This window comes from Polyodon spathula, chromosome 2, assembly GCF_017654505.1.
Source record: "Polyodon spathula isolate WHYD16114869_AA chromosome 2, ASM1765450v1, whole genome shotgun sequence".
Taxonomy (NCBI): Eukaryota; Metazoa; Chordata; class Actinopteri; order Acipenseriformes; family Polyodontidae; genus Polyodon; species Polyodon spathula.
The window spans coordinates 70,061,813-70,084,475 of NC_054535.1; the positions used below are offsets into that span (position 1 = coordinate 70,061,813).

Here is a 22,663-nt window from a genome sequence, read left to right on the forward strand (position 1 = left end):
CCCAGTTCAGTCTGCATCCTCACCTCATTTCCCTGGCAGGAGACGTATTGTAAAGCATATTACAGAAGTGTGCACAGTTCAGTCTGCATCCTAACCCCCTTTTCCTGGCAGGAGTCATCGCAGGTGGATCTCCAGAAATATCCCTCGACCAGCCTACCTGATTTAGTGAGTACCTGCTCGTCCCAGGGCAGCTCCCCATCCCCTGCGGAGAATAAAGAGAATGTGAACCCTGATGTGGAGGATGTGACAGCCAGCTGCCTCTCTCTGCCCACTCAGGACTCGGTATGTTGGACTATGCTTTCATCAAAATTATAAGTTTTTTGTGGTTTGTATGTGGCAGTCTGCCTCTGTGTCCATGTACTGTATTTTGGGTCAGTTTAGCAAGCTTCTCTGCAGTGTTGCAAACCTACAAACAGACGTTTCAGACTGGGGATTGACAGGCCCTGATGCACACCTAGGGTGATTCTTACCAGTTTTGTTTCACTGGAGACTGCAGCCAGTATGTAGTAAGTCTAGCCTTTTTGTGTATCCTTGTACTGTAGTAATGTAGATATAAACCTGCTGAATCAACCTTCACTGCATTACACAAAACAAACAGAAGTACTTGCAGGGAGCAAAGACTCATAAATCCTTTACTTTGAAATGTGGAAGTTACAGTGTTGCTGCTTTATCGTTTTTTGCCAGGGGCACAAAAATAATCCACATACCAACGTAAAAGAATCACATTTGTTTCTTGAGTTAGCATACTCTATGTCATTTTTGCAATGCTTTCAGAGTCTGACATAGCACATATTACCAGGGAATGACTCAAGTCCATAATTAAACTGGGGAAAAAATAATACCAATGATTAAATCTAGCAAACTGGGTAAGGGTCACAGTGTTGCATACGGCACGCAGTGTTTCTCAGTGTTAGTGTCCGTGGTTTGAAATTAACCACTGCTCCCATCTGTGACACAATTAGTTGATCAATCTGTTGGGCCTGCTGATGAAACATACAGATCATTACAATTAAAAATAAATCAAGGCTTTCTTTAGATGACAAAAGTATACCAGCTACTTGGGATGTTTGATATATTATCTGTAGCAATTTCTGCCTCTGGAAGGGACTGTAATTGTCTTTTTTTTTTCTTGTAAGGAGAGTGATGAGTGTGACAATTAAACAGACAGGAAATCAGATTAAAGGCAGTGGTACTGTATGTAGGTGGGAGGATAGCGAACACACAAAATAAACAATTTGACATTCCAGTGTACCACCTATCTGCTTTATGAATCATTGGATGCTGCAGATGTAGGTGCTGAGCTGGGGATCCAGAGTTGCTCCTGTTGTCTGTCCTCTAGCATGATTTCTGGAGTCTCATAATGTTGGCCTTTACACCGCATATTGTCTAACAGCAGAAGCATTTCACAGCTCATGAAGCTGGTTCTGTGCATCACAGCCCCTTGTATATTGAGATACTAAGAGGAATGAGAAGGACCTGCGAGTGAGATACAGGGACGTGATTCACTCGAGGGCTTTTTGCTGCTACCAACAAACCGTGATTCAGTGAGCTGAAGTGGTTTATAGCGTATATATGAGAGAAACAGAGTAAATTACATATTTTTCTCTCTCTTGGGTACGTTTTGTTTTCTTTATATCAGACAGTGTTATGTTGCTGTGCTTACGGTAGTGGATGCACTTCCCGTGTTTACAGAGGAAATTGTCAGTCATCTTCATAATTATCTCAGAACTATTTTGTATTAACTTTCAGGTTCAGTGTTTGCACCTTGGCTAATCCTTTGCAGAATCTGTTACAATTTTGCATTAAGTAAATATTTTATTGATAAAGAAAACTGAATGCAAGCATTTAGAAACTAAGCAGTTGTAGCTTTGCATGGTTTTTACTACCTAGCAGAGTCTGTCTGATTTTAGTGTCAGTACAGCCCTACTGTCTGCAGGAGTGACTGTGGGCAGGGGAAGGCAGCGGTGGGGTGAGAGTGCTGGTGAAGGACATTTCAGACGCTTCGAAATGGATTCAGTGAGTTATACAAAGACTGTGAATGCTGTATCAGTGTAATGGCGGATCTCAGGACCGTGTTGATAACACACACACAGCTGTGTCTGTCAGGCTGCATCCCCAGTGCTGTGTAGGTGTTTGGTTTTCAAAGCTATCTGGCTGCCTGGAGACTCAGCTCTGCTATCATAGCTGTTTAGGCAGATGAAATAAAGAATTTTCTCAACTGATAACCCCCAGATCAGTGTCTCATCAAATTAGTTCTCCTGTGTTTTTCAAATTGAATATCAAGTGCACATATTATGGTTATAAAAAATAGGTTCATAAATCTATATATAGTCAGAGTTCACATATAGGCTGGGATATTTTCAAACTGCTTTTGACACACTGCCTCAGCCTTTAGCGCACACTGCCCATTCAGCATTTGTTCATTATATATATATATATATATATATATATATATATATATATATATATATATATATATATATATAAAAACCCATACGTTTGCCGTTAGGCCCCCACAACTTTGTCCGTTATATACACAATGTGTGATATATATGGATTAATATTTGATATATATACATCAGTGTTTGATATATGGATTCATATTTGATATATATATATATATTGATGTTTGATGTATGGATTGATATTTGATATATATATATATATATATATATATATATGTTTGATATATGTATTGACTTGGAGCAGACACATTGTTAGTAATGTTAGCGGGGTCCTGATACTTACTTTTGTAATGCATGTAGTCTAACATTAATTTGAACCAAAACATTGTTAAAATTGTATATTTTTTAAATGAACAAATAATAAATAATTAATATATACCAGTATATTATTTTGAATTAGGCTTTCCGTTGGACTACTAAGGGGCTTTTGACTTTACCTCCTAATCTGTATTGAATAATAGGAGTGTTAAAATCCAAAATGACTCTCTTCTTAACATTAGTTGGTTAATTATATTGCCACCTTTCTCAGAAAGTGACACTGTTTGTTTGCTATGAATTTTAAACTTAAGGCACAAGCATGGTTCATTGTTTTGTAGTGTCTAGCTATAGTGTAATTCAGATTGTTATTTCGTATTGCAGCTTTGTGTTCTGCTGTGCATACTTTCACATTTCTTTTTGTTTGTTCTACATAAGCCAAACCACAAGGGCATTTCAGCATATATATCACATGAGCTGAATCGCAATTAATAGTCGCAATGTATTGCAATTAATATAAATATATATATATATATATATATATATATATATATATATATATATATATATATATATATATAGTGCCTATAGAAAGCCTACACCCCCTTGAACTTTTTTCACATTTTGTTGTGTCAGTGCCTCAGAGTTTCATGCATTTATATGAGGTTTTTATTGGCTCTTATCTACACAGCATACTCCACACTGTTAAGGTTCAAAAACAAGTTTTTATTGACAAAACTGAAAGATCATAATTGGATAAGTCTCCACCACCTCTGAGTTAATACTTGGTGGAAGCACCTTTGGTAGCAATTACAGCTGTGAGTCAGCTGGGATAGGTCTCTACCAACTTTGCACACCTAGATTTGTCAATATTTGACCATTCTTCTTTACAAAACTGTTCAAGCTCTGTCAAGTTCTTTGGGGAGCGTTGATGGACAGCAATCTTCAAGTCAAGCCACATATTTTCGATTGGATTTAGGTCGGGGCTGTGACTGGGCCACTCAAGGACATTTACCTTTTTGTTCCTTAGCCACTCCAGTGTAGCTTTGGCTGTGTGCTTCAGGTCATTGTCATGCTGAAAGGTGAACTTCCATCCAAGTTTCAGCTTTCTTGCAGAGGGCAGCAGGTTTTCCTCAAGGACTTCTCTGTACTTTGCTCCATTCATTTTCCCTTCTATCCTGACAAGTGCCCCAGTCCCTGCCGATGAGAAACATCCCCATAACATGATGGTGCCCTCATCATGCTTCACAGTAGGGATGGTGTTCTTTGGGTGATGTGCTGTGTTGGTTTTGCACCAAACATAACGCTTTGCATTTAGGCCAAAAAGTTCCATTTTAGTTTTGTCAGACCACAAAACTTTTTAGCACATGGCTACAGATTCTCCTGAGTGTTTTTTTTTTTTTTTTTTTTGCATACTTCAAACGGGATTTAAGGTGGGCTTTCTTGAGTAACAGCTTCCTTCTTGCCACCCTACCATACAGGCCAGATTTGTGGAGTGCTTGGAATATTGTTGTCACATGCACACTTTGACTAGCCTTGGCCATAAAAGCCTGTAGCTCTTGCAAAGTTATCATTAGCCTCTTGGTAGCCTGTCTGATCAGTCTTCTTCTTGCTCGGTCATCCAGTTTGGAGGGACGGTCTGATCCAGGCAGGGTCTTGGTGGTGCCATACACCTTCCACCTCTTAATAATTGTCTTCATGCTCCAAAGGATAGTCAAGGCCTTTGATATTTTCTCATTGCCATCCCCTGATCTGTGCCTTTCAATAACTTTGTCCTGGAGTTCATTTGAAAGCGCCTTGGTGCTCATGATGAGTCTTTGCTTTGAAATGCACTACCCAGCAGAGGGAACCTACAGGAACTGCTGAATTTATATATAATATAAACTAGAGATGTACAGTGACTCAAGTATGTATGCAACCACCCTTACTGGCTTTGAGAACTTGGTGTGGGGCATCTGTGCTTAAAAAAATAAAAATAATAAAATACAAATAGCATCTTATCCACTCATCTCCGCATTGGTATAAATAGATGAAATTTGGAATGGCACTGTACTGTTCTGCTTATTAAAATTATTCACCTTTTTTTTTTTTTTTGAAGAGGGGTCAGTTGGGTATGTATATATGTGAATCACTACAATTTAACACAATTTAACACAGGTGGAGGCCACTTAACTTAGTGTGTGATTTTGAAGGCTATTGGTTACACCTGAGCTAATTTAGGATTGCTATTGCAAATGGGGTGGACACTGATCCAACCAAGCCATTTCAGTTTTTATTTTTAATTAATTTTCTGCAAATTTGTAGAATATTATTTTCATCTGGAAGTTGTGGGGTAGGATGTGGAGATAATGAAAAAAAAAAAAAAAAAAAAAAAAATCAATGCATTTAAATTCCAGGCTGTAAGGCAACAAAAGGTGAACATTTTGAAAGGGGGTGCTGACTTCCTATAGGCACTGTATGTGTGTATATATATATATATATATATATATATATATATATATATATATATATATATATATATATATATATATATATATACACACACACACACACACACACACACACACACACACACACACACACACACACACACACACACACACACACACATCCACTGCTCTGCAAAAGTCTTAGGCACTGAGTGGTTTAAAATTTAAAGCCACCGTCAAACTAATAGTCTCTTACATAGATGTCTGTTGCATTGCCTGGGATCACTATTTTAGGTGTGTTGGGCTTTTTATGGCAGGGTAAACTACAGTCTGTAAAATCGACTGCCATTTATTCCTGCATGAGAGGTAATACACAATAGTAAATTAGAGGGTCAATATTACATTGTGTGAAAGATTTTACTTATTCTAAGGTTTGTTTGTCCCTTTGAAACAGACCCAGACACAGGAATGTGAAGTTTTTAAGCACTTTCATGCCTTTTATTATTTTAACAGAAATAAAAGAAAAATCAAAACAAAAACCTAACTCCCCTCAGAGTACTAACTAAACATTTCTTCACAGTTCTAACTACAATCGGACGGCAAAGCCGCTTACCGAAAAACAAAAACAACTTTTCAGACGCACAAAAAGGTTTACACACTATCTTTATGAACCACACCTGTCTCTCCACAATGACAGCCTCTTACCTTCTCACAGACTGCCCTGAACAAACCCTTTCCCCCTGTTTTTATACCTCCCTGCTAATCACAGGCAGGTGATATCAATTAAATTAAACACAACAATTAGAAACATTAATTAATTAAACCCGTGGCTGTGCAAACACAGCCTCTGCCACACACACATTGATCTGGCAGGGACGGAAATTAACGGTATCCCTGCCAACCCCCTACACATTTTCCCAGGCAGGGATCTGTTATACATAATTGAAGTCAGTTACTGTGGCTAACCAAAATGCCATACCAGTACATCTAATTTCGCCATAAGTTGTAATCATGTCATGTATGATAGACTAAAACATACAGGTATTCTGAAGACATTGATAACGGCAAGTATGTATTGTGTTTTCTCTTAATTAAAAGATGTTGTTTAAAAGGTTAACATGTCCAGTTGATCCTGTCTGTTATGGTATGCCTTCTATTTTCCATCCAAAGTGCTCACAAGAGCAGGGTCTTGGGCGATTCCTTTTTCAAATCAATGCCCAATTCATATGCCAGTACCCTCAAAGGAATTGGAATTGATATTTTAGAGACATTAATAATTGTTGTAATTGTTCAACTGCTTTCTGAAGCCAATTTAATGGACTAACAAACAGTGACATACTGTATTTCCATCTACTCAAGCAACGCAAGGCATGGCTTTTAAGCTTTTAACCAATGCAAACATGTCTCTTTTTCATAACAACACAGGAATTCCTGAGATGCCTGCCACTTGTTTCTTATTGGTTAGTACGGACACATTTGTTTCTTTTAGAACTTTGGCACTGGATTGAAAAGTTATTAAAGGATAAAGCCTGGATTTGGACCCCGAAATGTAGGTCTTGAACTAGATAGATACCTGTAAGTCTGTTTGAAAGGGTTAATGTAATATTTCCCATACTGCAGAGCTGCACCTTTGATACAAACAAAGACTGACCTCATGCATGTGTTTTGTACACACAGGTGCTCGTACCTCACATGTCACTTCGTACAGTAGATTTATGAAAAGGGAATGAATATGCTCCCCTGTTGACAGCTAGCCTACAGTATATCTGCTTTGTGGTTCCATTTCCTGCTGAAGAATGTATTGAGTTATGTAGAGATTTTAAGACTGAACAGTTTTTGCTTCAGTTGTTTATTATTACTGAAATTGGACTAATTGTCTAGACGTAAAGAACCAATTTTTCTGAAGTTGTAATAAATGCATATTTATTAACCTCTGTAATCAAAGGCAGTATCTTTATAGTTGAGTTTTACATCCCTGTTTTTGAAATTGTGGCCATGTGGTGATGCTTAGGAACCTGGGACTGTTGCCCAGGTTTTGTGGGCTTCTATGCTGTCGCGCAGAACAGGCATAACCTCTGTACTAGTTAAAGCCAGAAAGAAGGGTAAATGATCCTTTCCATGTGGGGCAGTCTCAGAATGAGAAGGAGTGAGACAATGGTTTTGCAGGATAATCTGTGATTAGTTTTTGGCACAGCTGACAGCCTTTTATCTGATGTAAAGAGATGCCTTGCAGGCAGATGTTGTTTGGGGGTAGAATCCCAACAAAGGCTAACATTCTGCAAACCCTTCTCTGTATTGCTTCCTTCAATTGAAGTTGTAATCCAGATAGTAAATAATTGCATAAACTGTTACTGTACATCTAAACATAAAATGTACAACATTAGATTGCTGTAATTTCAGAATATAACCCTTTATGTGCTATATACAGGTAGTGCAATGTAACTAGGTAATAGTATTCTATACAGAACACTACCATGTTTTTATAGGGTTGTAAAGAAGCTTTTTACTCAAGGAATCCATAAAATGTCACTGCACATGATTTAAAGCAATTCCGGATCCATTAAGTTAGTATTCTTATGATCTTTGGCAGGTAAAGGTTTTACCAGCCAATGGCTTCTCCAGGCGCTGTTGCCACCAGTGACTTCATTGTCACTTAGAGAAAGGCTTGCCAGTCATCTTCTCCTGTAAGTGGGGTGATTACCAGGCAGCAGTGTGCCACATTCCACACAAGCAGGCAGACTTTCGGAGGAACGGGGAAACAACCAAGCCGAGCAGTCACCATGGGAGCAAAGTTTACAGTGCTGGAACCATGCCCTGCCATTGCGGAACACGTCGCCAGACACTTCTTCCATTTCACAATCTTAAAAAGGGTTGAAGTGGTAAAAGCTGGCAGCCACCATGTTATTTGTGTGTGTTTTTTCCTCGACCTGATTAATACAGATGGACAGATTGCAGAGGTGTATTTTAGAATTGTATGTGTGTTTTATTATCCTAAAATCATATTATAAATTGGCATTCAACTTTACAGAAACCCTTGGGGTCCTTTCAGAAGCTGCTGTTTCTGTTTTTGTCAGTATTACACAGCAAATGCATAACTTATCAGATCTTCTTTTAGGTACACAGTTAGTCTGGTGTACTGGACCCAAAAACTTTATTCTGTATAGTGCCCTTAAAAGCAGTCATCTCAGAGCCCTTCACAATTAATAGTACAGCCATAAATAAACAGATTATGCATAAAAGAAACACAAGGAAATAAAACAATCATAAAAATCATAAAAATGCCTTTCTAAAAAAGTAAGTCTTTAAATTAACTTTAAAAACACTCAAAGAAGCTGAGTACCTGATCTCTAGTAGAATAGAGTTCCTTAATTTGGGGGCATAGCAACAGAAGGCCCTGTCGCCCATAGAGCGCAGGCGATCAGGCGAGACACACAGCAGTCTGAGATCAGCAGAGCGCAGGTTGCGAGTGGGAGTGTAAAAAGGTAAAAGATCTGACAGATAAGTCGGTGCTAGCCCATGAAGAGCCTTGTATGTCGGCATTAAAATTTTAAAATCAATTCTAAACCTGATAGGCAGCCAGTGCAAGGCCTCCAAGACAGGAGTGATGTGATATCTTGAGTGGGACCGAGACAATTCTGGCTGCAGAATTTTGAACAAATTGAAGACAAACACACTGTCCTCTGAAGCGTGTGTCATCAGCCGTCTGCATCACTGCAAACTCAGAGGACAACACAGCTCTGGGCAGCTTACAGGCAAGCCTGCAGGTGCCTGGCCAGACCACAGGGGTCGCTGGTGCGCGGTGAGCCGAGGACACCCTGGCCGACCTAGCCCCCCCTCCCCCCGGGCGGCGCTGGGCCAATTGTGCACCACCCTCTAGGAACTCCCGGTCACGGTGGCAGTGATTTGAACTTGCTATCTCCAGGCTATAGGGCACATCCGCGCAGAGCGCCTTTACTGGATGCACCACTAGCTTACAACCTTTTAATGGGGTGTTTTCAAAGTTATGTGTTGAATACACAGGAAGTGAACTGAGCTGCTGTGGAAGCGCGATCTATCTACCAAGAGAACCAAAGCCTGCTGTCACATTCTTACTTATTCAAAGACAGCTTCTTCTGCGAATTGGCAGATGTACTGCATAGCAATGGCTGTAGCAATCCTTTTATCTTCGTTGTCTTCTGCTGCAGCTCACAGAAGTTGATAAGATTGAGGATCGAGGAAGGACAGAGGGACCCAAGGGATGCTGCCGCAGTCCAACGCCAATGAAGTTCAGAAGCAGATCTCAAGGTCAGTAACATAAGGATCCTCCTAATGAACTTCCAGCAGGTTAGCAGCTGCATTTGTTGCATGTGTGCAGAGGATTCTGTTAACGTTTTCAGTTAGAATGATTTAAAGGTCTGAATTTGGCTCAGTCATCAAAGTTTTCAGGATTCATTTTTTCTTTCTTGGCTTGCTTTGTTTTTGCCTGAATTCTCTATTGGCTTTTTACTCAAAAAGAAAAGGTCAAGAATAACAGCTGCTTCATACTTAAGTTTTATGACTATTGGGAGATTGTCTTACAACGCAACCAGCTACAGGTAAGAAAAAATACTCGATTGATGTCTCGTGTGTAAAGATGCCCTAATCTAACAATAAAACACATTGCACCTGATTTGTATCACTGTTCCAAATAAACTGTAAGCATTGCCACTGCTGATACTGACAGCTGCTTTTCTACCAAAATGTGGTATTGATATTAACTAGTAAAAATAACCCCATGATGCATCACTATGTAGGAAGCGCACAATGTAATAAATAAAACATTTATATTGAGTGCATAATGAATAACACAATTACAATGTTGCACAACAGCTGTTATCACCCTCACTGCCTTGAATGTAGTGTATACAAATATATAAAGAACCGCTGATCCACTGTGTTCTTACCCCTCCACTGCCTTGGATATAGTTTATACAAATATAAAGAACCGCTAACCCAGTATGTAAGACTCCTTGGTGAGAACCTGCTCACTGAAGATATTGCAGGTGATATTTTTCATGATACTGATAACCCTTACAGTCAAGGCAGGATTAATACAAAAAAACAAAAGAAAACAAACTGTTGTCTTCACATATGTTTATATATTACTTTTACATTATTGCTGTGTTTGTATTTGTTTGGCTTTTAACTTGAAGCGTCACGGCCCAGAGACCTCACTGAAAGTTAGACCTTTGCCTCAGTGACTAAACAGCCTGGTACCCTTAGGAAAATAAAATAAATGCTCACCAAGCATGACCCTACTGTTTAGTGGCTGTCCAACAGGTAACCTGTTGGGACAATATAGCTATCCCTGCAGGTCCTGGGGTAACATTGTGCTGGTCTTTTTGTATGAGATTGAAGGACAAATGGTACTCTTAAGGATTTGTTTCAAATGCAGGTAGACTATATTTTGACAGAGTGAAGTGTGCAGCAGCACATTGCACACTGCAGGCTCCTCTTGGTTACTGACGGTGAGTCATTGTCTCACAGAGGGAGAGAGCTGCTTGGAATCGGTGGGAGAGGACAACAAACTCATTGTAGAGAATGAGGAGGCTTAGGGTTAGGGTTAGGCTCCTCTTGGTTACTGACGGTGATGTCGTTGTCTCACAGGGGGAGGGAGCCGCTTGGAGTCGGTTGGAGAGGACGAGGAGCTCATTGTAGAGAATGAGGAGGCTGGCTGCGACGTGTCAGAAAAACTCTCCCGAGGGGGCCGTAAGCACTCCCTGCCACAGCAGCTCGACACAGTGGGCACCCGGGAGGTCAGGGCTCAAACACTCCTTTAATGTTCTTTTTTTATTATTACATTGTATTTCACTAAATGTGCCACGCTGAACGGAATGTCGTGGGACAGCTACTGAGCTACTCTGCTGTAGACTGGGCAGGGTTGGAGTCTGGGGCAACGACAGTAGTGTCACATCAACGCCTGTGCCCTATTTGTTTTCCTGCCTGTCTGTTGTTTTCAGTGATGTAGGCAGTGCTATGACTGACTAGGTGGGCAAGTGTAATGAATGCTGTCTTGCCCATGCTTCAGCAATCTTATGAGTCACACTCATTCAAGGGTTTGAATAGACCTGTCAGATTCCAGCTCTCAGGGTGTATGCAGAGGTACGCATTGAACCTGGGATCTGTGAAGAGCAGGGGGTTTCAACCAAACAGAAATGAGTTTTCAAAGCAGTCATTAAACATCTGCACAACCATGAAACAAGTAAAAAGGTGTATGCTGGTGTATCTGCAAGTAACAAGTGCACAAATATTAGTGTCTAAAAACAGCGTCACAATTACAATTTAAAAGGCAAGTCTTCAGACAAACGACAGATGCAATATATTGATAATTAAAATGACTTCATTATACTATATCTTCATATCCAAACAAGCAAACCTCAAAGCTTACCAGATTATGTGAATGTGCAGCATTCATGGTTTATTCTTTCAGGCAGAAATTCACGACTGAGTGTAAATAGAACATGCTGTGTAAATAAAATGCACTCTTGAGATAATATGGCCAGCCTTCAGTAGTAATTAAAGCACAAAGTGGCCTAATACTTTCTCACCAGTGCCTATTGTTTCTATAGCACTCATTACTGACTGAAAGTGTAAATTCTTACACCCAAAGGTTTTCATGCAGGTAGGTGTGTAAAAGATATAAATGACACGCCTTGAGGTGCCCTAATAAATGTGCTCACTACTGTAGCACTGGCACCGGTCATGGAAATGATCAGTCAGTGGTTTGCCGATTGACAAACCAGGGGTTGAAATAAACCAGGAATCTTGGCATATTATAAGTCCCATTTAACAATCTCCACATCGTACAAACTAAAAATGAAACTATTAATAACTTTGTTATTCTGTACCAGCACTGAAAGAAACACATTCACAGCTAGGCAGTTAAATTCTGTAAGTGCTGTAAAGAGTGATATGCTGCCAGTTAGATTGACAGCATGGAATCGTGTAGATTTCCAGTCTCCTCTTGGAAAATGCTTTTAATTCTTGTTCTCTGTCTTCTTGCTTGGAAACCGACCCCATCATTCAGTGGAGTCTCACAAATATGTTACGTCTTACTAGTCTAACATAATAGCTGTCTATTTACAACATTCTTTGTTATTGTAGCCTGGACAGTGGCACTGGAACAATTTTTAAAGTGGGTGTGCTGAAAGCCACTGAACAAAACTGTAACCCCTGTATGGGATGGAAGCCATGCAAAGCAAAGGAGTGCACTCTCAGCACCCCTAGTTCTAGCGCCTTTGAGCCTGGATGGCATTTTTGATGAAGGAACACAATTCACTGGATTTTGAAACCTGTTTGCTTGGGCTCAGAAAGAAAAAAATAGCATAAAAAATGAATTCTTGTTATACTAATAAGAGTACATTTTCAGTTTGTTAACAAGGTAACAAACTGAAAATGATATTTTTTTAAGAAGCATGCAGAAAACTACATGTGTAATGCTCTAATTTGTTGAGCCCCTCCAGCAGTACATGAATATCGAACAAGGAGACAGCATTCGGTTACCATAGAGTTCGAACAGTTACCACTTCTACAACCATCTGAGCAAACTGACTTTTCAGAGCAGTCTCAGAAATGCATGCCCTGGATTGTGTATTTAACATGCAACTTGAGTTGTCTGCAGCATAGCGGTCAGTGCGTCTTGATAAGAAGGTGAGTGATAGAGAAGATCTGAGCATTGTGTTCAGTTTGTCTTCTTCTCTATCTTTACTGTTTTCAGGAATACCAAATTGTGAAGAAATCAGCACGCTCCCTAAGCACCGTTCAAGTGGAGTCTCCATGGCGACTAGCCCAGCCGTCTATTATCTCCAATATAGTTCTGATGAAAGGGCAAGGCAAGGTGAGTTTCTGGCACTTCCAGCAGCTTCTCTGCGAATCGGGGCATTCAACTCACTCTCGGCTCTACTTTTTCACACTCAAGCCAGGTTTGGGGAACTTACAAACACTGTTTGCCTTTAGACAAAATATATATGCAAATCCCCTCTACAACTTGTTGTAAACTAGTTGGCCCTTACTCGAATTGACATTCTGCAGCCTTTTTCATTGAAAGCCTTGCACTATAGCAACGTCTAAGGTCATTTCAAGCTTGAAAGAACAAATTTCAAAACATAAGATGGGTCTACTGGCTTCCTACAACCTTCTGACAAAATGAATTTCTAGGAAATACCAAAACCCGCCTGGCACCGTGAATGCCACCGGCATTTGGCACGACATTCCACTGCCATTCCCAGTGCTGCAGTAGCACTTTATGAAGCATTCAGTGAAACATGCTGCTGCCCCCCCCCCCCCCCCCCCCCCCCAAGTCACACAGAAAGTGGTTCATTTATATTGATGTAATTATTAATTTCCTGTTTTATATCAGGGTCTTGGCTTCAGTATTGTTGGCGGGCAGGATTCAGCTCGTGGAAGGATGGGGATTTTTGTGAAGACAATCTTTCCCAGCGGTGCAGCTGCCGCTGATGGGAGGCTCAAAGAAGGTAAAGCGCATCTCTTTCCTTAAAGTAGCAGGCTGTACTTTACACTAAAACAGGTGAGCGCTATTCGTTCACAAGCAGTGCAGTTCTACCCTCTTAATCCCTGTATTTCACTGCTTTCACTTGCAGATTGCACTGTTCCACTCCCTCCTTGTGTAGTATAGTGGGCTTCACTTGTCATGAAGTTAGCAAGCAGACCATTTAGCTTACTTTATGAGTTAGTCCATTTAAAGTATATACTATAACTGATGTACACATATTCAGTATATAAACATTATGTAAAACATTTAAATGTGCAGCTGTAGGCAAAAGTTTTGCATCACTCTATAGAATTAACAAATTTTGCTTCATGAAGTCAAATGAAACCTGCTGAATAATGTTACTTTAGCATATTGAAATAAAAATATACTGCTTTGTAGTTTTCCATATACTTAACGATAAACTGACAAAAAATTTTTAAAAAATTGACACATCAAAGTCTACATGAAATACTGTACTATTATTATGGTTTCCTGTAGACTTTTGCAATATCATTTTGTAGTTTGATTTAATAAAATTTTTAACTTGCTGGACATGCTGTGTGTGTGGGTCGTCACTGGATAATAATGAGGTGGACACAGGGCATCGATGTTGACATGCCACACAGGCGCGCAGATTTATTTTCAACCCAAGTGCTGCCGCTAGGGTACCAGCAATGGTAGCCCTAGTGTCACATTTAATAAAGAGAAGAAAAGAAAAGAAAGCTAAAAAATAAAAGTTTGCCACACAAAATGGCGCGTGCTAGTCCCTTTAAAAGGAACATCCCGTTCCAAGAACCTACTACCCTACAATAACCCTCTCTGTACTGTTGGGATTAACATCCCCTAAACTGAACTATTGCTGTTGCTCGCGATGTCCCAGCCTCCCAGCAACTCCGGGTCGTTGTGACTGTCCTGGCTGAGGCACCGTCTTGCAGTCAAGGGGTTCCGTAGTAGTTTTCTTGCAGAGCAGACGCTGTCGTCCTTGATGTAAACAAAGCAAGCTTTCCCTCTACGCCCGTCTGTGTGGCAATGGCCGTGCGGTAGCCTCGAACTATGGCACAGACGATTTTTGAACACCGCACAGCCACAGACATTTGAGTTACTAGTAGGCTGTGATGGGGGAATTATCATTATGGGGTCATTAAATGTACCTGTTCAAATACTGCTGTCCTTTAAGTCACTCACCAGGACCTCCCTGACGGACAGCAGTGCACTTCAGAGACTTGCATGCACTTTTAGTGAAACAGCCTTTGTTTTAACGAAAGACAGAATGAAAAGATTGAAATGTGTTTTTCTCCAAAATATAGCGGGCAGTTAGGGCATCATGTTTTAAAATAATGGCTACTGTGTAAACCATTTTGCTAAACAGATTTGATCAACCCGCATGTACACACCAGCTTAGTATCACTGTGCTGTCTCAAGTGATCAGTCAGGTCTTTCTTCCGATGCTGTTGGTTGATGTCCATTGCTTGTTGCATTGTGAAAGCTACTCTTGATTGCAGCACTGACTGTTTGTATTGCTCTTGCCATTGTCTCTCTCAGGGGATGAACTGTTAGAAGTGAACGGAGAGTCTCTGCAGGGCCTCACCCACCAGCAGGCCATCCAGACCTTCAAGGTATTTCAATTAATTCTGAGTACGGACTGCTGTGAATGCAATGACAGAAATGTCTTAATCAAGACCCGTGCAACTCTGCTGTGTTCAAGCATAGAGTCGTGTGCACATGTGTTAGAACACCCCATTGCTTCTGTTGTTTGGATTTGTTGTGCATATGAAACAGGGTTGCCAACTGGTGTACATTAACAAGCACTTTAAGCCAGGTCAGGCTTCTCTCTCTTTCCATTGATCTTTTTCATCAGTCAGACCTATGCAGCTTTCTAATTTGCTGTATTTGTCTGATTGGGGCGGGACTGTGCGAAGCAGAAATAAGTATTACATTAATAGAAAGGTAACCCCAAGGTTAAACAAGAAAGAGTGCGGGTGAGTGCATAATTCTCTGTAATGACGGAATTGCACTATTTTGATACATATTGTTTATGATATACCATTTCAAGCAATATGATTTTATTACACGTTATGATGCTCTCTGGATAGAATTGCCACTGCAATTAAACAATTGAACACATTTATTGAAGCCGCTCTGGCAATTCACACCCACTTGTTGATTTAACAGCAATTCATTAGTGGTTTAGTGGCGAGGTTAAAAACCTTATCTGGCTTAAAGTGTCTGTAAATTCTGGAGCCAATTGGCAACCCTGATATGAAATCAAACCACTGGAACTTCAAATCATGGCAAATTATTGATTGTCTAATTTAACTGATGACTTTGACAGGCCACTCATGCAATTTATTTAAATTAGTAAGAAAAAAGCAACAGGGCCACAAATGGTAAAACGCACAAGATTTTTCAGAAGTTGTTTAATATGCCTAATTATAGCACAAAGTGGTCTAACATTTTCACACAAGTGCCTATTGTTTCTATGTCACTTTGATTACTGACCGGAAATTGAAATTCTCACACCCAGAGGTTTTCATCTAGGTAGGTGTATAAAGGATATAAATGACAAATCTTGAGGGTTTTTAATAAATGTGCACACTGCTGTGCTGTATGTCAGAAGGACACAGAGTAACTAGGTACTGCAGCCTGCTTTGTGATCTCTCGAGCTGTGATGTTGTTCTTGCAGCAGCTGAAGAAGGGGGTGGTGACCCTGGCAGTGCGGACTCGGCTGCGCAGTCCCAGCCTAACCCCCTGCCCGACCCCGACCCTTCTGAGCCGCTCCAGCTCCCCCAACTCCAACACCAGTGGGGGGACCCCAGTGCCACCCTGCTCCGAGGATGGAGACGGCACCTGCCGCAAGGGCCCCGGGCCCAAGGACCGCATCGTCATGGAGGTGACACTCAACAAAGGTAGGCATGGCTGCCTCCATCTCACAGGGGAGGGGAATGAGACTGGCCAAGTATTGACTGGATTTACAGAGACCATCCATTGCCATGTCATAGAGAACAGCAGCAATGCTGTATCTAACTGTATACCAGTAAAGCAATGTCTCAAACAATCTCATTGATGCTACATTCACACACACACACACACACACACACACACACACACACACACACACACACACACACACACACACACACACACACACACACACACCCTGAACACATTGAGACACACACACACACACACACACACACACAAATCAATATACATAGCCTACAGCACATAGCCTTTAAAAGCAGAAGCTACTGTAACAGCTAGCCACCCTAGTTCATCATCAGATCAGGCTGACTGTATCTTGATAAGAGATGATATTGTCTGATGTCATCACCAGTGTATTCTGTATAATATATGATGAGAAACATCCTCCCCTTCACAGGGGGCAGTGCGTTAGCATGACACACCATGAGCACATGTTGATGTCAGTGTTGTTATACTCACAAGCACATGCTGATGTCAGTGTTGTTACACACACGAGCACGTGCTGATGTCAGTGCTGATGTCAGTGTTGTTACACACATGAGCATGTGCTGATGTCAGTGTTGATGTCAGTGTTGGTACACACACAAGCACGTGTTGATGTCAGTGTTGTCCTCAGAGCCTGGAGTGGGACTGGGAATTGGGGCTTGCTGCCTGACGCTGGGATCTCCAGGGATCTACACTCACAGCCTCGCTCCTGGCTCCGTGGCCAAGATGGATGGCAGGCTCAGGTGAGTTGCACTTCCTTGTTTTAGAGTACTGGAATCCCCTGGTTGCCCCTTACTTGGAGACAACCATAACCTTCTATAGTCCATTATTGTGTCTGTTTGTACACACAGGGTCACTTCTCTGTTACTTGCACTTCAAAGCTAAAAATGGTCACAACAGATACTTTGATTAAAAGAATCCCCCTCAGTCCATTACAGATATCTACACATGAGTATGTCTCTGTTTTTATTCTTAGTCGTGGAGACCAGATTCTAGAAGTGGACTCAGTGAGCCTCAGGCATGTTGCTCTGAGTGAAGCCTACGCCATTCTCAGTGAGTGTGGACCGGGCCCAGTCAACCTGATCATCAGCAGACACCCCAACCCAAAGGTAATGCCAGGAGCACCTTGTACAGAACATACCATGTAATGGGCTGATCACCTGAACATACCCTGTGCCATGCATGGGCTGATCACCTGAACATGCCCTGTGCCATGGGCTGATCACCTGAACATGCCCTGTGCCATGGGCTGATCACCTGAACATGCCTTGTGCCATGGGCTGATCACCTGAACATGCCCTGTGCCATGGGCTGATCACCTGAACATGCCCTGTGCCATGTACTAACCACCTGAACATGCCCTGTGCCACGCATGGGCTGATCACCTGCACTGTCTACGGGATGTGGGCCGCTCTAGCTCAGTAAACGACAGTGATTTTCCTGAAATCTTTGGTGTTCATTCAGGAAGGACCCATAAGTTTGCAGCATGACAGAAACTGCTCCACACAGCCTTCATGTCAATTCTTACTGTTTACATTAGCTTGTGCTACAAAATAATTAAGTCCATGAAACATGAGGCAACATGCAGACAACTTCTTCTGGCAATGCTTCAAGCAACTGGTTAGTAGTAGACATTTTCCATCACTTCTCATGTTAAAGCCAAGTTAATAAAACCATTGTGAGCAGCTTAGTCTTGTTAAAAAGACCACATTCAGCTACATTAGAACTTGTCTGAATGTTGCCTTATGTTACATGGGCTTTGGCGTGGTGGTTAATTGCAATTTGTTTTGCAGCATTTGCATTCAGATTTTTAACTACCGTTTGCATTCAGTCTTCATTTTCTCCTTCTCTGTTCGGCACAAGAAGCCGTTCTGAGCTGTGTCTCATGTGGAAATTGAATCTGTCTCATATTTCCTCCCCGAAACTCAAATGTCTCCTCGAAGTGATTGCAGGAAGTAAAATATTTGTTGTACCTTCAGTGAAAAAAGACTTCTGCTTCCTTTAAGTCATAAAGAAGGCTTTGGCATGGCTCTGTTTCCAATGCCCCTGCCGAGGGGATGACGACATTGTTAACCTGTTACTGGGTGCATCTTATACGTCTGTAGGGCTAGTCGATACAACATACATTTGATACTAGAGCTACACATTGGTAGTAGCTGGTTGATATGATTTATTAAAAATTGATAGTCCCAAATCAGTTGAATCTCTTTACATTCAAATGCATCCTTTATGGGTTTGATCATAGAACAAGAACATCGTACAGCGGTTTCCTGGTTTCTTAAACTTCTTGTCTGTCAAATAAAAACATTATTAAATATACTTTGTTGTAAAACTCAAGTCAGTCACAATAGTTATTAAAAAAAAATGATTGTGATAAACAGTATTTATTTAAATGTGAATAGAAATAAATAGGGACTTTTGGGTCAAATAAAACAAGTGCAGCTTTCTCTTTGGAAGGTGGGTTACAGCAACCTCCCATGGCTTTGTTGTCTTAAAATGAGTGTTTTGGATAACTGCAGATTGTACAAAATACATTGTACTAACCACTTCTTAGCAGTCATCTCAAGCAATGTCTGGTCAAGTGTTGAAAAGGGCTTGTCAGAAAAACATTCCGCAACCTTAACTTTCTAGTACAACTTACATTTCTAGTTTGCACACATGAACTTAGTGTATGGCTCTCCACTGTAGTGCCACATGTTATATATATATATATAGGATATATATATCTATATATATATATATATATATATATATATATATATATATATCTATAATACATCTATAATATATATAGTTGATAAATACAAACCAAATCCCAACTATTTCTTGTTTTAGGGAATATCAAACTAGATTTTTTTTTTTTCATATTTAATTGTTGACTTCAAAAGTATAAAACTGCTATTAATTACCTCACAGTGATGAATATGAATTCCTGACATCCTACAGCTGGTTCTACAATTATTCTCGGAACATGTTACTTTAAAAACAACAGTGGATTCTCCTTTGTTTTAGACGGGGGAAAGAAAAATGCTTCCCAAATGAGTCACACAGTTAGCAACTGTATATTTTACATTGCATGCAAAAACACAAGCTGACGAGGCAAATGAGTTTGCAGTGTGACGCATCTACTACTTCTTCATGCTTGTGTCTTCCAGGTTTCAGAGCAAGAGATGGATGAAGCGATTGCACGCCCCACTCATCGGGAAAGCCAAAGCAGAGACAGCCATTCTTCTCATGTGCTGGGTATGCAGCAGCAGCACCCAGTCGTTTCTTATTCCCCTTACACACTGTGGGGCTGAGCTTCCTCTCATCTGTGTCTCCTGAAAATCAGCATTGTGCTTCTACAATTGTGGAGCACTTGTCTGGACCTAATATAATATTCTGATGGAAATATTATGTGAATTATGTGCAGCCTTTATTGTACATTGTTTTACTATAAGGTTGAGACAGTCCATAGAAAGCTTTGGGGATGTCACTAAACCTGCATATCAGGATAGTAAATACTGAGCAGAAGGAAAGCTTAGGATATAAATCTGTATTGGGGAAAAAAAAAAAGCTTACCAGGTTTGGATCACAATTGTCAAATATAAAATGGTGTGGCATTTTAGCATTTGCATACATTGCTTTATATTTTTGACTTCTAAGCAAATGCTTGTTTTGTGCATACCTAGGACTTCCCTCCAAGAGTCCATCTCCCACTGTGAAGCCCAAGCAAAGTGATGGGGCCTCCTCTCTCAGCTGGACAATGAAACGCTTCCTCGAACCAGCTAGCAGGGTGTGCCTTTCAATTCAAATATCATATATTACCCAGGACAAGAAACAGGACAGTGTACACACAGTCAGTGCTATTCTTACACCAGTGTGCTGTCATATCATCTGCTGCAAAACTTTTGGCCATATATTCATATTCATCCATAGTTTTGTCTTTTGTGCGCTCTACTTCAGCAGAAATGAAGCGTGTTTGGCTTGCTGCTTTGTTTGCATACCCTTAGGCAGTTTTACCTACAGACAGATGCACAGTTTTCACAGTATGCTTCTGCTATACCTGCTGCAGCAGGGGGTTAGAAATGCAACTTCTAAGCTCTGTTTTAGTCATGGAAGCAAAACTGAGGGAACATCTTAAATATTTAAAAAATGTTCATGGGCTACTGCACTTTTAAGATAATGTTTATACACAAAGATGCACATTGTGATGCCCAGGATTATGTTGGCCCTCTTTGCAAGCATGTTTGTGTGCTTGTTCATTTGTAATAAAGGTTTATTATTTTCAGCAAGGGTCCCTAAGCTCGGAAGTGGAGCTCTCTCAATACTTTTCACATATGCCCAGCCAGTCATCTCTCTCAGATACCATGGTAACCGGCTCCAGTGATGAGGAATTGCTCCGCAACAAGAGCTGCAACACCTCATTGGATGACAGCTCAGCCCCACCCCTTAACCCAGGTATGTTAAATTCCACTTAGACACAGGGTCTGCTTCTGTGAGGTGGATTTTCATTCACAAGCACAGTAATTAATAATGACACACTGTTTGAACTCTGTTTAAAACACCTAGGGTTATCCAGTACATAACAACCCTGCACTATTAAAAGAGAAATGTACACAATAGCAATAATGACAGACTTGGTAAACTTGGTTAACTTAAAAGAAGTTAAACACCCTATAATTAACCTAGGGATGCTCATCTATAGTACTATAAATTCTAATGTGTTTGGTTAATGTATCTTTATTTGGGTTCACTCTCCTGCAGCCTTTAAAGAGCCAGCCTCTGCCAGAATGGATGTGGCCTCTACTTCTCCACGCAGCAACGGGAAGAACCCTGCGAACAGGCATGTGGAGGCTGCCCGGCAGGCCAGTTTGGGGGGAAGCCCCAAGTCCGTGCGCAGCCCCCTGCTGAGGCAGCGCAGGGTCATCTGCTACGAGGATGAAGTCAGTGACGAGGATGAGGACCTGGTGCAAGCGGAGGGCCCCGGCGCTGCCGTCCGCTTCAGGAGGTCTTTGCATGTGGGCGGGGTAGAAGAGGACTCTACGATTGTGATAGAGGGAGGTGCCCGCAGGATACTGGAACAGGACTCTGGGATTGTGATGGCCTGCTCCTCTGTGGAAGTGGAGGACGAGAGCCAGGACAGTGAGGCTCCCGCTCCTCTCCACGGCAGCTCCATGGAGTCGGAAGATGACCTGGGGGCAGAGCAGCTGCAGGGAGGAGAGTTCCCCTCCACACCTGTCCGCTCCTTGGATCACGACGCAGGCGGCAGCAACCTGGGTGTTAAGAAAGAGCAGCACCGCGAAGGCCAGCTGGAGTCCAAGCGCTCACCCAAGCTGGAGCACAAGGCTGTCACCCGGGTCAAAAGCATGATGAACACCGAATGTCCACACCTGCCCCAGCGGCAGAAGAACGAGGAGCACCACTGCCAAGCCGGAGGCAAACCGGTAGCCAAGCCGCTGCCTCACAGCAAGATACCTGAGGCTGCAGACTCCTTGGGACCAGGCACTACAGAAATGGTGCGACTGACAAGGAAGGAGTCGGAGTCCTTTGGCCTGGATTTGGAGATCAAGGCTTCTCCTCTCAGGGTGTTGATAGCGGCTTTACGGCCAGGAGGTGCTGCTGATAGGGTACGCTACAGTCATTCACTGTTTTCTTTTAAAGACGTGCGAGGCCTATACTCCGATCTAGGTGCTTGCTCTTTAGTTGAGGTTAGCTTTTTGCGCCCAGCGCTTTCCAGTATTTCTATTTCATTCTATGGGCCAAGCCATTGCACCAGGACAAATGTACAACCTACCTGATTTAATGATTTCTCAAAAAGTCAAAAAGGAAACTAAATTAAACTGTGACACAATGACACATGTTTGAAATGTTTTTGGTCCTCCTGCTGCAGATTTTCCTTGGTCGTAGTCTTTCTAGAGGTGGCATTACCGAGGTAAACACGAGCATCGACTCAGTTTGCAATTCTTTATACCCCAGTGATGTCAACCCTTTAGCAGACAGGTCAATCCAGTGATCAGCAGCAGAGAGGACGACCATGTGTTTTATTTGTTTCAAAG

The 22,663-nt window shown here is 41.4% G+C and overlaps 1 protein-coding gene across 2 annotated transcripts in view; it reads left to right on the plus strand.

Annotated features, from left to right (window-relative positions):
• The window catches only part of LOC121299774 (PDZ domain-containing protein 2-like), a 57,155-nt gene that overhangs the window by 16,752 nt on the left and 17,740 nt on the right, over positions 1–22,663 (plus strand). Inside the window, exons 4-16 of one of the 2 annotated variants that reach the window (XM_041227820.1) lie at positions 112–282; positions 9,334–9,433; positions 10,775–10,923; positions 12,885–13,004; positions 13,527–13,641; positions 15,201–15,274; positions 16,342–16,564; positions 17,257–17,368; positions 17,602–17,734; positions 19,781–19,868; positions 20,297–20,400; positions 20,897–21,065; positions 21,372–22,234. In XM_041227820.1, the coding sequence (XP_041083754.1) occupies positions 112–282; positions 9,334–9,433; positions 10,775–10,923; positions 12,885–13,004; positions 13,527–13,641; positions 15,201–15,274; positions 16,342–16,564; positions 17,257–17,368; positions 17,602–17,734; positions 19,781–19,868; positions 20,297–20,400; positions 20,897–21,065; positions 21,372–22,234 (2,421 nt within the window). The remainder of the gene's footprint in view (positions 1–111; positions 283–9,333; positions 9,434–10,774; positions 10,924–12,884; positions 13,005–13,526; positions 13,642–15,200; positions 15,275–16,341; positions 16,565–17,256; positions 17,369–17,601; positions 17,735–19,780; positions 19,869–20,296; positions 20,401–20,896; positions 21,066–21,371; positions 22,235–22,663) is intronic. The other variant, XM_041227830.1, reaches the window with a different exon arrangement.